The sequence below is a fragment of the Chionomys nivalis genome, chromosome 3 (genome assembly GCF_950005125.1).
Source record: "Chionomys nivalis chromosome 3, mChiNiv1.1, whole genome shotgun sequence".
NCBI lineage: Eukaryota > Metazoa > Chordata > Mammalia > Rodentia > Cricetidae > Chionomys > Chionomys nivalis.
In genome coordinates this window covers 111,858,367-111,872,350 of record NC_080088.1, presented here as the reverse complement: position 1 = coordinate 111,872,350, position 13,984 = coordinate 111,858,367, and the positions used below count along the sequence as shown (strand labels likewise).

At 45.0% G+C, this 13,984-nt stretch overlaps 2 protein-coding genes across 2 annotated transcripts in view; one reads left to right on the top strand and one right to left on the bottom strand.

The window, feature by feature from the left end:
* The window catches only part of Pptc7 (protein phosphatase targeting COQ7), a 37,979-nt gene extending 34,251 nt beyond the window's left edge, over positions 1–3,728 (top strand). Inside the window, exon 6 of the mRNA XM_057764593.1 lies at positions 250–3,728. Within this exon, the coding sequence (XP_057620576.1) occupies positions 250–308 (59 nt within the window). The 3' untranslated portion in view covers positions 309–3,728. The remainder of the gene's footprint in view (positions 1–249) is intronic.
* Positions 3,729–5,395: 1,667 nt separating this feature from the next.
* Rad9b (RAD9 checkpoint clamp component B) overlaps positions 5,396–13,984 on the bottom strand; it is a 41,550-nt gene continuing 32,961 nt past the window's right edge. Inside the window, exon 11 of the mRNA XM_057764591.1 lies at positions 5,396–5,506. Coding sequence (XP_057620574.1) covers positions 5,396–5,506 — 111 coding nt within the window. The remainder of the gene's footprint in view (positions 5,507–13,984) is intronic.

Here is a 13,984-nt window from a genome sequence, read left to right as displayed (position 1 = left end):
TTTTACTTTAGAGTTGGGGGATGTTTTCCTGTAACATAGTCTGGGCTTGAACTCTCTGTAGGTGAAAACAACCTTGAACTCCCAATCTCCCAAACCCAGAGCTTACAGCTTTTAGCTGTTTCTCCACTCTTGTGCACTGACAAACCAGATCCACTGAAAGATGAGCACTTGTCTCTACAGTACTAACTGGGCCACAACTTTGGTTGACTCTTCCTACACATATACTGATAAGTTCCATTTGTGTTTTAGGTGGAAAACCAGATGATATCACTGTCCTCCTCTCAATAGTGGCCGAGTACACGGACTGATTGGCCACGCTGGCAACTCCTGCCTTTCCCTGTCACCCCATTTTTCCCTGCCATGTGTGCTGATCCTGCTGGCAGGACCACATTTCTTTGCCACTGATCTCAGTGGCCAATGCCGGATGCCTGGCCCTTGTTTGAGACCCATTGAGATCCTTGTTGAGAACCACTATTGTCATCCACTAGCCCAGGACCTGCTGGTGACCACCAAGAGAAGCTCGGTGACTGCTCCCTTCTCCTGGAGGGGCTCAAAGCCTTTTACCTTTCAAAAGCAGTTGAAGTTTTGAAAATAAGTAATGTTGGTAAAGTGAATTCAGAATTTCAGTGTGTTAAAGGGATGCTAACATCCAACAGACAGTAAATAGTGACGTCATACTGGAAAACACACAACCCTCCCAGGAGGAGCCCGTGCCCACAGGCGCAGTCTTCTAGACCTGCCATGGCTTTGTGTTTTCTGTATAAACTCCTGTTTCCCAGGAGTTCACATCCTGCTCCAAACCTGTGCTGGGTTCTGACATCTCAGCCCTAGCAGCTTACAGTTTTGATGACAAATTGGAAGAAAATTTTCATTCTTTGGATGCAGATATTTTGTGCTTTTTAAAAAAGATGTTTAATTGTGCTCCTGTGATTGAAGCTATGGCAGTTACTGATTTTCCAGGTCACAGGCTCGAGGCCTGGTCCACAGGAGGGACAGAGGAAGGAGACTCTACCAAAATCTATTCCCAGAAATGTAATGCAAAATTGCAAAACTCATCAAAGCCTGAGAATCAAATGCTGAAGTTGAAGTCTTCTGTGCTGCCTGTGAGAATGCCACGGGCCTTCCCTGCCAGGCAAAAGTATGCAGCTGCAGCTTGGAATGGGGTTGGCTGTGGGTAGCCTCGCTCCTTCCATCCCTCAGGAGCTCACACCCTTAGAGCATGCCCCAACTGTGCTGTGTCCTCAAGGTGACAGCGTGGTGGCTGAAGCACACAGTCCACAGGAAAGCTAGTGATGACCTGACGTTCGCAGTGACCCCAGCTGAGTGTGGGGTTCTGAGTCCAGCTTAATGTTTACAGTTCCAATAGCCATTTGCAGTAGGTGACGTTCCTTCTCAGACTTTCCCATTACCTGCGAGCGCAAACTTACTTTTAAGGTTTATGTACAATTGACTGCTGTAAAGATATATATTTTTTGGTCCGTTCTTTTCCTTCTTTAACTTGGTGGTAGAAAACCATATATACTTAGAAGCCCTTAAATTAAAGCCGTGTTTTCTGTGTAAGTCAGGTGATGTTGGTGTGAAGAGCACGTGAGCAGTCGCACAGCCCTTCCTCTGCAGGAGACACTGGCTCCCTGGTTACTGCATTGAACTTGTGTTTGAGGTTACCTCAACTTGTTTTTAAAAGATTTTGTCTGTGAGTTTGTATATTTGAGTAGCTGTCTCTTGTTTTATTTAAATTGTTTACCATGTACCATGTACATGTCATTGCTGTATCTCAGTGCATCATGCTTGTAACAGGCATTTCGTTTATAAGAATGAGTTACTCATTTGTAAGCTGTTCAGTAATTTATCTACTATTCCTAAATTGGCATAATGTTAGATTCCTATTTTGAATCACCTTTAATTACATGTCAGAATGCCTTAACTACCCTAACCTGACAACACTGAGTTCTTTGGTGAGGAGATACAGGGGCCGGGTATGGAGGGAGACTGGGATAAAGAGATGTCATGCTCTGTTGATGACGGAGCATGAGGGGCACTGGTGGGTATTTATTTTGCACAAACTCTTGGCAGTGTCTGTGTTTAGAACAGTAAGGCTGTATCCAGACGGGGTGTGTGGCCCTAGGACTGACTGCTTCAACTCTTTCTGTGTTTATAATTAGTTTCTGGTCAGATGTATTGTAGCCTTACAATCTGGATATGTTTTTTGCATTAATTTTCCAATGCCAACATTTAATTCCTGCTAGGAGCAGAGCTGGTCAAGTCACTGGCTTTTTTCTGCTCTTACTTAACCCATCAAGCACTCTTTCTAAAGGTAGATTGGTGTATTTTCTACAACTTAGTCACCTCACTTTTCTGAGCAGTGGTTGTTAGAAGTGGACAGTGCGGCTGTTGTAGTGCACTGGAAACCATGGCGCAGCATTGAGATCCAGACTGAAAATTACTTTGGGCCTGGTGCATGGACTAGTGACATTACATATTCCCCCTGCTCCACCCCTGTCCTTTTTCTTACACACTTAATTTTATGGCTGTCAGACGCCAGGTGGAGGAGTGCTGCCTTGCACTCCCCATGGCCAGGGGCTTTGCCACACACCCCTCACCGGGTCCTCTTTGGAACCTGGTGTGTGCGTGCATTGTATTTTAAATCAAGCAATGTAAGCGTTCATATTTGTCTCACGGAGTGAACTTTTATAACAAAAGAGAAATTTGGGTTTTAATTTACAAATGGCAAATTATTTATCCCTCTCTGGATGCACCAAAGACCAGTAAAGTTTATAGCTTTTCCATCTATATTTATAAAGCAATACTGTATTATAAAAAAATCACTATTTTTATCACATGCTTGAAATTTTTATTTTGTTCTGTTTTAAAAATGTGCACTCTAAACATATCAGAACCTTATTTCTTCCTATGAACTTAAGCTGCCTGCGCACAAGAAATAAATAAGATTACCAAATGGAGGTGAAATAGCTAGAGTCCCTAGGCTCTTAAAAATTGAAAGAAATGAGGGCGAGAATAAGTTATTTGTCCTGAGTTACTGTATAAGCTTGACTTGGTTGGTCGGTTACTAACTCACAGAGAATCCATTCCAGGTGTGCGTGTCTGGGTTGGGCTGTGTCTGGAGTAGAGACTGAGTATGAGCTTTCTGAGGCAGGAGAGTGCCCTTTTCTGCTGCTGTCCTTGTTGTGGATAGAGGAGGCAGCGAGACCTCACAGGGCTACCCTCCTGGTGAGTGTTGTGGAGGTGGCCAGCAGGATTGGGTAGGGCTGTCTGTACATGTTTATACTTTGGGTAGGTTCATGGCTCTTTGTCACTGTCCACCAACTATCTTCGGCAAAGTTAGAACAGTTTCTCTGGAGACTGCCACAGTTTTGTGTTTAAAAAATTTTGCGATACTAAGAAAAAAACTGCTTATAAAGCAAAATATGAACCAGAAGACATTTGGATTCTATTTCTTTCAAAAAGTAAATTTATCACAAAATTGAATTTCTCAACTAAAGCGGTGTCCATGTCAAAATGTAACTGTTAGCAGGTAGTTTGTGGCAAAAGCGACTAAGTGATGAAGCAAATCTGAATCCGTGTATACTAATGAGCTGTGTTTTCTGTTGAGACTATCATTGTTTGTCCTACAAGAGGCAATGACCTGAATCGATGTCTGAAATATAACTTATGCAGGAATAGTTCTGTAAATACATTTAAATAAACTGTAAAGATATTTAATAAATATAGTATTTATACTAATTGCCACTCTTTGGTTTGAATGGTCAGGAAATAAGACGCCAGCCCTCGGCATTGTCGTCTCTGTCACGCTCTCAACCCCAAGCCTCTTGGTCTACCTAACAGTGAGCCAGCACTTCAGAGCTGTGTCTTTGGTGCTTTACCATTTGAGCAGGTGTGGTTAATCAACAGCTACTTATCTTCCTCAGAAATTTACCAATTGAGTAAATGAGAGAAGCTTTTTTCAGCTGGGGTGTTGTGCCTTCCAAACAGTACTGAGTGAAGCTACCAAAGCATGCCTCTGTGAGGGCTGGGGCTTGGTGGCAGAGCACTGACCTACTGTGTGCAAGGCCGTGGATTCTATCCAGAACCACACAACACGGACACACACACATGCCTTGCTGGTGCCCTGCTAGAATCTCAAAGCCCTAAGTGCTTCGAGTGTGACAGGTGTGACAGTGTCACTGTCTTGTACAGATCAGTGCTGCACGCAGGCGATGCTGACCAAGGTGCTTTGGATGAACCCAGGCCTCGTCCAGCAGGGAGACTACAGAGCTGCTCTGCAGCCACCTGCGTCAGGCAGGAATGTCATCAGGGTAAACATGAGATTCATAAACCCTCAGCCTACAACAGAGAGGACAGAACTGTGATAGATAGGCATTGCCAGTTTCCACAAAAAGCTCAGTGAAAGCCCATTTTCATTCACAGAGGAACATTTTGGGATAAAGTTGGCTTTTTATTAGGTTACTGTGGGCAGCTGTGACTCATTGCTAAGCTACAAGTGCCAAATCACTCTCGTTTCAGCTAGAATCTGTTCACACTTTTAAAGCACGCTAATCCACTTAGGCGGCACTTCCAGTTTCTCAGAGTCTAAAGTACAGTGGCCTGCTGGTTGATGTTTCCTTATGGCTTGATGGTTTTCCCAAGATTTAGCAGTGTTACCAAAGACTCCTTTGTGGGCTTGTAATTAACCTAACAGGTCTGGGGAAAGAGTCACACACTGTAAGATGTTGCATACATAATACTGCAGGTACACAGCCTGATTACCTGAGAGGAGCAATGGACAGGCATTTGTTTCCCAGCTCCCTCCCTCCACTGCAGCCTGAGCTCGGTCTGCTGCATGTGGTGATGACTCAGACATACTTGGCTTCGCTACATGCTTTCTGTATCCCACTGCATACTGTGCAGGAACCAGAGCAAATGGAGGTTGGGAAATGAAATTGTGTAATATATAAAATGACCGCAAAGTGAAAGGCTAACTGTATATATCTTTATTCACAACTTTTTTTAGTCTGGAGAAAACAATGAACAGAAACTGCCAGGTTATTGCATAAGAAGGGACTGCATGACTGCTGTCTGCAGACGTGTACAAAAGAGTCCTAGGGGCTCTTGAGAGCACCACACCCACCCCAATGCTGAGGAAAGCCCTTTAGGAACCGGCAGAGGACATGTCAAGGCTGCAGGGTAAACATTGGTGTCTCAGAACCCTGATATGTTCATTCCTGTGCCGCTGGCTCTGTCCCCAAGTGGCACAATGGATTTGTAGTGCACCCTGATATTGGGAAAAGCAAAGACACTGTCTCTAAAAAAGCCAGGGCCAATGTCTACTCCATTCTCCCTTGGCCTTCAAGGAGCCAGGGCCCAGCACCCAGTGCAGCTATCGCTGAGCTGTGGATACTCATCCACTCGCATCCTCTTCACTGTCACTTGCTGTCGCTAAGCTGTCCAAGGGGTGGCCGGCATGTTCTTGCTGCTCAGAAGAAACTGCTCCAAAGAACATGCAGGAAAACTAGAAGGGAACAAAAAAGCTTACAGTTTATTCTGAAGACAAAGCCTGCTCACTGAAGGCTCCAGGCAAGCCTCTGAGAATGAGGTCAGGTATTGCCACTGTCTTTGATGGTGATGAATCATGGACACCATTATCAACTGAACTCATCTAGATTGAGAGCCTCTTCTGACATCATTATCCCAGGACAGGACCTTTAGGAATGGTAGTCCACTGTGATCTTCCCTGGAGCTACAAAACTGTCCACCAGTACTGGGAAAGGCAAGGAGTCTCTGCAGGCAAAGGAGGGGACTAGCTGTCTCGCTCCCCTCCTGACTCCATACCTACCCTGCCCCCACCCAGGCCCTGCTGCTCTGTTGAAGGAGCCTTAGTGTTGCTGATGCTTAGATGGCTTGTCCTCTTCTCTGTCACAGACCTGTTTGCAACAAGGACTCTCTTCATGCTCCTTCCCACCCTATCTTAAGTTTTGGACCTCAGCACCTCCCAGAAATGAACCCCATGCCTGAAGCAGCCACCATAGCAGAAAACATACAACAGGCTGGAGAGAAGGTGCCTTCTGCAGGGGTGACAGCAGCAGCTTCTGACTCCTCATTCCAGTTAGCCCAAGGTTAGCTGTGGTGAGCAGAACAATAGCCCTACCATGGACTAAACCCTAGAACCCCAGCACACAGGTAGGTAGTGATGAAATCAGGCTGCACAGCTGGTATTAGCAGCCAAGTGGGCTAAAATCTTGACGACCTGGCTTGGGAAATGGAAGGGGACAATGAGCCTAAGAATGGACGAAGGTGCCAGACTCTGGCCATGGCAGAAAGCTCCTGAAAGGAGAAGGCTAAGTGACACCCTGGTGCTTAGCCCTGTGAGAACCATTTCACACCATGGCCTCTGGAACTAGAGTGCATCTGTGCTGTTCCTGCAGTGAAATCTGTGGTCACCTGTTAAAGAGCAGCAATTGCTTTGAACTCAACTGGAAGCAATTTCTATTGATTGACTAAGGTTAAGGTCCTTAGAGGTGACCCAAGAAGCCTCTTCTGTTGTGTGTTTGGCCCATGCAGTAGCTCTCAGTAATGTCCACTGTACCCTCCGAGGCTGCAAAATTCAGGCTTATCTTGGTGTTTGAGCATTGCCTGACATTGCTTCAGGCTTGAGCTGAGTGCTGTCTGCGACCTGTCCTTGTTCTTGATGCCTACCTGGACTTAAAATCTTTGACTGGTTGCCAGGGAGTAGTGGTGAACACCTTTAATCCCAGCACTCAGGAGGCGGAGGCAGGTAGACCTCAAGTTCAAGGCCAACCTGGTCTACAGAGTAATTTCTGGGACAGTGAAGAGCTAAAGAGACCCTGTCTCAAGAAAACCACAAAAAACAAAAGCTATCGCTAGCTAACCATCCTCCCTACATCAGGCAAGAACCATGCACACACAGGAAAGAAGGCCGACTGGGCTCAGTGGTAGAACAGTCTGCTAAAGTGCCAGAGACCTGGGCGAGACTCCTGGCTCTGGGTCACAGGTATGGGATGAGGCACAGAGGCATGAGCAGAAACAGTACAAGGGACTGGAGAGATGGCTCAGTGGTTAAGAGCATTGCCTGCTCTTCCAAAGGTCCTGAGTTCAGTTCCCAGAACCCATGCTGGACAGTCTCACAAACTCCCTGTAACTCTAGCTACTGGGTAGCCAACATCTTCTGTACTCCATGGACACTACACACACATAAAGGAAGCAGTACTTGACCACATCTTCTGGGATAGGGAGGAAACAGGATGCCTGCCTCTAGCTGCAACTCAGGAGCACAGGGCAATCAGGCCATTTCTGTCTGATATGACTGTGCCGGGGGAACAAGAGCAACTCAGCAAAGTAGACAAAGTCAACATACAGAACAGCTGTGCACACAAATGTTTGCAGTCAGTGCACATTAATAGAAAAAACATTGCTGGGTAGTGGTGGCACAAGCCTTTAGTCCCAGCACTCGGGAGGCAGAGGCAGGTGGGTCTCTGTGAGTTTGAGCCTGGTCTACAGAGTGAGTTCCAGAACAGGCTCCAAGGCTACTGAGAAACCCTGCCTTGAAAAAACAAAAATAAGAAAAAGAAAAAAGTCCCAGCAACAGGCACGTAACCCAAGCTGGCTTCAGAGCAGTATGTGCACCACCACACCTGGCCCATACAGTGCTGGGGATCAAACACAGAACCCAGGGCATCCTAAGCAAGCACTCTATCAACTGAGCTATTACCCACTCCCCCCTTTTTACCCTTTATTTAGGGACAGAGTATGATCTTCCTGCCTCACCCTCACAAGTGTGGAATTCCAACCATATGCTCCATTCCCAGCCAGGAAAACACTTGACGGTAGATACTCAGAACCCTATGAGAAGCTAGATGTGTTATCCACTGTCCTAGTTCAGAAGGCTGAGGCATGAGGGTTGGGAGTTTTCGTCTGGGCTACACAGTGAGATCTTGTCTTCACTACACCACCTTCCACAAACTGGGTATGGTAGTGCATTCCAGCCCTTGGGAGACAGAGACAAGAGGTCCATCAACTGCAAAGGAAAATTTGAAACAAATCCGGGCAACATGAGACCTTGTCTCAAGAAAAATTAAAAATAGCTTTAAAGTCTGAATTCTAAAATGACCTCAAAGACACAAGTGAACTTAAAGAGAAAAACATCACTTGGGCCAGGCAGTGCTGGCATGGCTAGGCAGTGGTGGTGCACACCTTTAATCCCAGCACTCGAGAGACAGAGGCAGGTGGATCTCTGAGTTCGAGGCCAGCCTGGTTTACAGAGAGAGTTCCAGGATAGACTCCAAAGCTACAGAGAAAACCTGTTTCGAAAAAACAAGCAACCACTGCTTGGTTACAGGTGGATAAGTGAACAGCATAACAGCGCTTTGCCTAAGAGAAGTGTAAAAATAGCTCAGATACCAGCAGGTGTTTTTTATGGAGATGGGTGAGTTGTTACTAAAATTTAAATTACTAGTAAATGTCCAAAAGTACAATAAGGTAAGTCTGCAAAAAGCCATTAGGCCACCAAACTAGAAGCCACTGAGGAAGTGGCAGTGAGTATGAGACAGAGAGTCAGCCACAGCAAGTCCAGACACTGGCACAAAATATGCCAGGTTTCTAACATGGCAAGGAGACACCAGAACCCTGGGCAAAGGCAGGCTATACTTGTAAAAGTTTAAAGGGGTAGCTGCAGAGCCATTCTGGAAAGACAAAGTTAAAGCGGTAATTTACAGCGTGCATGAAGAAAGACTCCAGATGGCTCATTGAGTAAACATAAGAGGAAAGGAGTGGATTTCTTAACCTGTGTAGGAGAAGCTTTCCAACTAACTCAAAGTTATTTGAAATTAAAAAAAAATTTACTATGTAAAGAAAAAATGCTTTGCATGGCAAAAATAACAAAAACCAAAATAAGATGTGTAGGTGGGTGCACCAAACACTACAGATAGTGACTTAATAAGCCTGTGTATCCAGTGAGCACACAGAGGGGACAGGGCTGTAGACTGCAGCTGGAGAGGTTGTGAGGAAAAGGGAACACTTCTGCATTGCTGGTGGGAATGCAAACTGGTACAGCCCCTTTGGGTGTCAGTGTGGTGATTTCTCAGAAAATTAGTAAACAACCTTCCTCAAGACCCAATAATACCACTTTTGGATATATATCCAAAGCATGCTCAATCCTGCCACAAGGACATGTGCTCAACCACATTCGTAGCAGCTTTGTTTGTCATAGCCAGAACCTGGAAACAACCTAAATGCCCCTCGACCAGAGAATGGATAAGGAAAATGTGGTACATTTACACAATGGAGTACTACACAGCAGGAAAAAAATAACATCTTGAATTTTGCAGGAAAATGGATGGAGCTAGAAAACATTATTTTGAGTGAGCTAACCCAGACACAGAAAGACATTTATCACATGTACTCTCTCATGGGTGTTTTTTAAACATAAAGCAAAGAAAGTCAGCCTACAAACCACAATCCCAGAGAACTTAGACAACAATGAGGACACTAAGAGAGATGTACATGGATCTAATCTACATGGGAAGTAGAAAGTGGAAAAGACAAGATCTCCTGAGTAAATTGGAGTGTGGGGACCTTGAGGTAGGGTTGAAGGGAGGAGGGGAGAGGCAGGGAGGGGAGCAGAGAAAAATGTAGAACTCAATAAATATCAAAAAAAAAGTTTTTGAACTATAAATTTGGCAATAAGTTTTTCCCCAAGTTTGGCATCACAAGATATTTGCAGAGTTGAGAAAACACTCACTCCCCTTCACTGCTACAGCAAGTAGACCTCAAACACTATCTGCACATGGTTGGGCGGTGGTGTCGCAGTCTTTAATCCCAGCGCTTGGGAGGCAGAGGCAGGTGGATCTATGAGTTCGAGGACAGCCTAGAAACCCTGTCTTGGAAACACACTTGGGTCAGTTATCACACTTAGAAAGAATTTACCAAGGCCCCACTTCTTTATTTTTTTATGTGGGGGCGAGGGGGCAGATTTCAAGACAGGGTTTCTCTGTGTAGCCCTAGCTGTTCTGGACTGGCTTGGTAGACCAGGCTGACCTTGAACTCAGAGATCCGCCTGCCTCTGCCACCCAAGTACTGGGATAAAAGGTGTATGCCACCAGCATCTCATTACCACCTGGCAAGGTCGAATTTGTGACAAGAAATGCATGGGTGACCCCGTTTGTTCTTAAAGCTTTTTAATTTATTTATTTACTTTTCTATTTGATGTTTTGAGACAGTTTCTCTGTGTAACAACTCTGGCTATCCTGGAACTTGCTCTGTAGACCAGGCTGGCTTCAAACTCACCACTGCCCAGCTTACTTTAAGACAAGGTCTTGAAAATCACCCTTGTTGGCCCGGAACTCACTTTGTAGCCCAGACTGGCCTTGAACTCAGAGATCTCACAGATTCTTTTGCACATAACAGAGCTTCTACACACTCACCAATATTCTTTACTATGATGACTGTGTCACTGATGCACTAAATGGAACAAGCCTGACTCTGCAGATTGTTAGTGAGTCAGCAGGTAGACCAGTTCCCCTATAGAAACACTGTAGTGCAAACCACTCAGAACTATTCAGTTATTTGTGTAAGAAACTGAAGATCCTCCTGCTCCTGCCTCCTTGTGCTTGTGACAGCTTCTGTAATTACAGAATCCTGGGGGACTATTCGTGGTCATGTAGAATGATCGAGCTAACCCACAGGGAAGATGTCCCAGCTGCTGTGCAGAAAGCAGTGTTTTCCAGTTAAGTGCAGGAAGGAGCTGGGAAGCAGTATTTGTGTATGAAAATATGTGCAGCTGGGCGCAGACGGGGCAGACGCGAAGGTCCAAGCATGAAACAGTGAAGCCCACACTGAGAGCAGATCGTCCCACTACAATTAAATCAAGTAGGTTTTTTGGGGGGCTGGCCTGCAGAGTGGTAGGCCTTTTGTTGGCGATGTCCCTGGTGAACAGGGAGCCTGGTCCTGTCCCTGAAGACCCTCCTGAGTGGCGGGACCCAGGAAACAAAGCGGGGGCATTCCCTGACCCCCTTGTCTCCCAGGCTACTCCCCTCTGCTGGGGCTGCTCCTCCTCTGCTGCGACCTCTCTCTCCCTGGCCCATCCCAGCTTGCGCCCAGGGGCTTCCTTCCTTCTCCCTCCCTTCCGCACGGCTCGGGATGACCCAGTTCAACCTGTTTGAGCGCTGGGTCAGGTGCTCGATGCAGAGGGAAGTGGGAGTTTCTTTGTTTGGGTGGCTGGCCTGCAGAGTGGTAGGCCTTTTGTTGGCGAGGTCCCTGGCGAACGGGGAGCCTGTTCCTGTTCCTGAAGACCCTTCTGAGTGGTGAGAGGGATCTTGACCCGCGGCGGGAGCCAGGAAACGGAGCGGGGGCATTTTGTAAGCAGGGCCCCAGGCCAGCAGGGAAACCTGATCCTGTTTTAGAAGACCCATTAGATAGCATCGGTAGGAAGAGATGGGCAGGCGCCAATGCAAGAATTCACCCAACAATCTGAAAAACAACATGAAAACACCAGAACCCAATGATCTTACAACAGAAGGACTTGAACACCCTAACACAGAAGAAATGGAAAAAATTGACTTTATGAAAGCAATAGAGTCCCTTAAACATCATGTAAAAAAATGCCCTAAAAAAAAAAAAAAGCCGGGCGGTGGTGGCACACGCCTTTAATCCCAGCAGTTGGGAGGCAGAGGCAGGCGGATCTCTGTGAGTTCGAGACCAGCCTGGTCTACAGAGTTAGTTCCAGGACAGGCTCCAAAACCACAGAGAAACCCTGTCTCGAAAAACCAAAAAAAAAAAAAAAAAAAAAGAAACGGATGAGAAGTATAACAAAAAGTTTGAAGAAATGAGTAAATACGTAAATGATACCCTGGGAAACCAAGAAAAAACGGGTAATGGAAACAGTTCAAGAATTGAAAACTGAGGGCTGGAGAGATGGCTCAGTGGTTAAGAGCATTGTGTGCTCTTCCGAAGGACCTGAGTTCGATTCCCAGCAACCACATGGTGGCTCACAACCATCTGTAATGAGGTCTAGTGTCCTCTTCTAGCCTGCAGGCATATATGCAAACAGAATATTGTATCCATAATAAATAAATTTTTTTTTAAAAAAAAGAATTGAAAACTGAGCTGGGCGGTGGTAGCGCACGCCTTTAATCCCAGCACTTGGGAGGCCGAGGCAGGCGGATCTCTGTGAGTTCGAGACCAGCCTGGTCTACAAGAGCTAGTTCCAGGACAGGCTCCAAAGCCACAGAGAAACCCTGTCTCGAAAAACAAAAAAAAAACAAAAAACAAAAAAATTGAAAACTGAAATGGAAGCAAGGAAGAAAATACAAACTGAGGACCGGCAGGATAAGAGACTACAAAAACAAGCATAATCAATAGAATACAAGAGATAGAAGAAAGAATCTCAGATTCTGAGGACACCATAGAGAAAATAAATGCACAGATCAAAGAAAACAGCAAAGTCAACAAATTCTTATCACAAAACATTCAGGAAATATGGGACACAATAAAAAGACCAAACCTAAGAATAATAGGGATAGAAGAAGGAGAAGAGTTACAGCTCAAAGGCCCAGAAAATATTTTCAACAAAATTATGGAAGAAAACTTTCCCAACATAAAGAAAGATACTCCTTTGAATATTCAAGAAGCATACAGAACACCAAATAGACTGGATCAAAAAAAAAATCCCCTCGCCATATAATAATCAAAACACAAAACATACAGATTAAAGAAAGAATATTAAGAGCTGCAAAGGAAAAAGGTCAAGTAACTTATAAAGGTAAACCGATCAGACTTACACCTGACTTCTCTATGGAAACCATGAAAGCCAGAAGGTCCTGGATAGAGGTACTGCAGAAACTAAGAGACCATGGATGCAAACCCAAACTACTATACCCAGCCAAGCTATCGTTCACTATCAATGGAGAAAACAAAACATTCCAGGATAAGAACAAATTTAAACAATATGTAGCCACAAATCCAGCCTTACAGAAAGTAGTAGAAGGAAAATCACAACCCAAGGAATCCAACATTGCCAACACTGCCCACAATAACCCAGGCATCTAGCGACCCTTCTCCAGCACAACTCAAAGAAGGGAGACACACAAACTCTACTACCAAAAGCAACAAGAATAACCGGAGTAAACAACCACTGGTCGTTAATATCACTTAATATTAATGGACTCAATTCACCTATAAAAAGGCACAGGCTGGGGCTGGAGAGATGGCTCAGAGGTTAAGAGCATTGCCTGCTCTTCCAAAGGTCCTGAGTTCAATTCCCAGCAACCACATGGTGGCTCACAACCATCTGTAACGGGGTCTGGTGCCCTCTTCTGGCTATCAGGCATACACACAGACAGAATATTGTATACATAATAAATAAATATTTAAAAAAAAAGGCACAGGCTAAGAGATTGGATATGAAAACAGGATCCAACATTCTGCTGTTTACATGAAACACATCTCAACCACAAAGACAGGCATCTACTCAGAGTAAAGGGTTGGGAAAAGGTTTTTCAAGCAAATGGTCATAAGAAACAAGCAGGTGTGGCCATACTAATTTCTAACAAAACTGACTTCAAACTAAAATCAATCAGAAGAGATCGAGATGGACATTTTATACTCATAACAGGAACAATTCATCAGGATGAAGTCTCAGTCCTGAATATCTATGCCCCTAATATAAAAGCACCCACTTATGTAAAAGAAATATTACTAGAACTCAAGGCAGACATCAAACCACACACACTAGTAGTAGGAGACTTCAACACACCTCTCTCACCAATGGACAGATCAATCAGACAGAAACCTAATAGAGAATTAAGAGAATTATTGGAGGTAATGAAGCAAATGGACTTAACAGACATCTATAGAACACTCCACCCAAATAGGAAAGAATATACCTTCTTCTCTGCAGCTCATGGAACGTTCTCGAAAATTGACCACATACTCGGTAACAAAGGAAACCTCCACAGATAAAAAAAATATCAGTGTC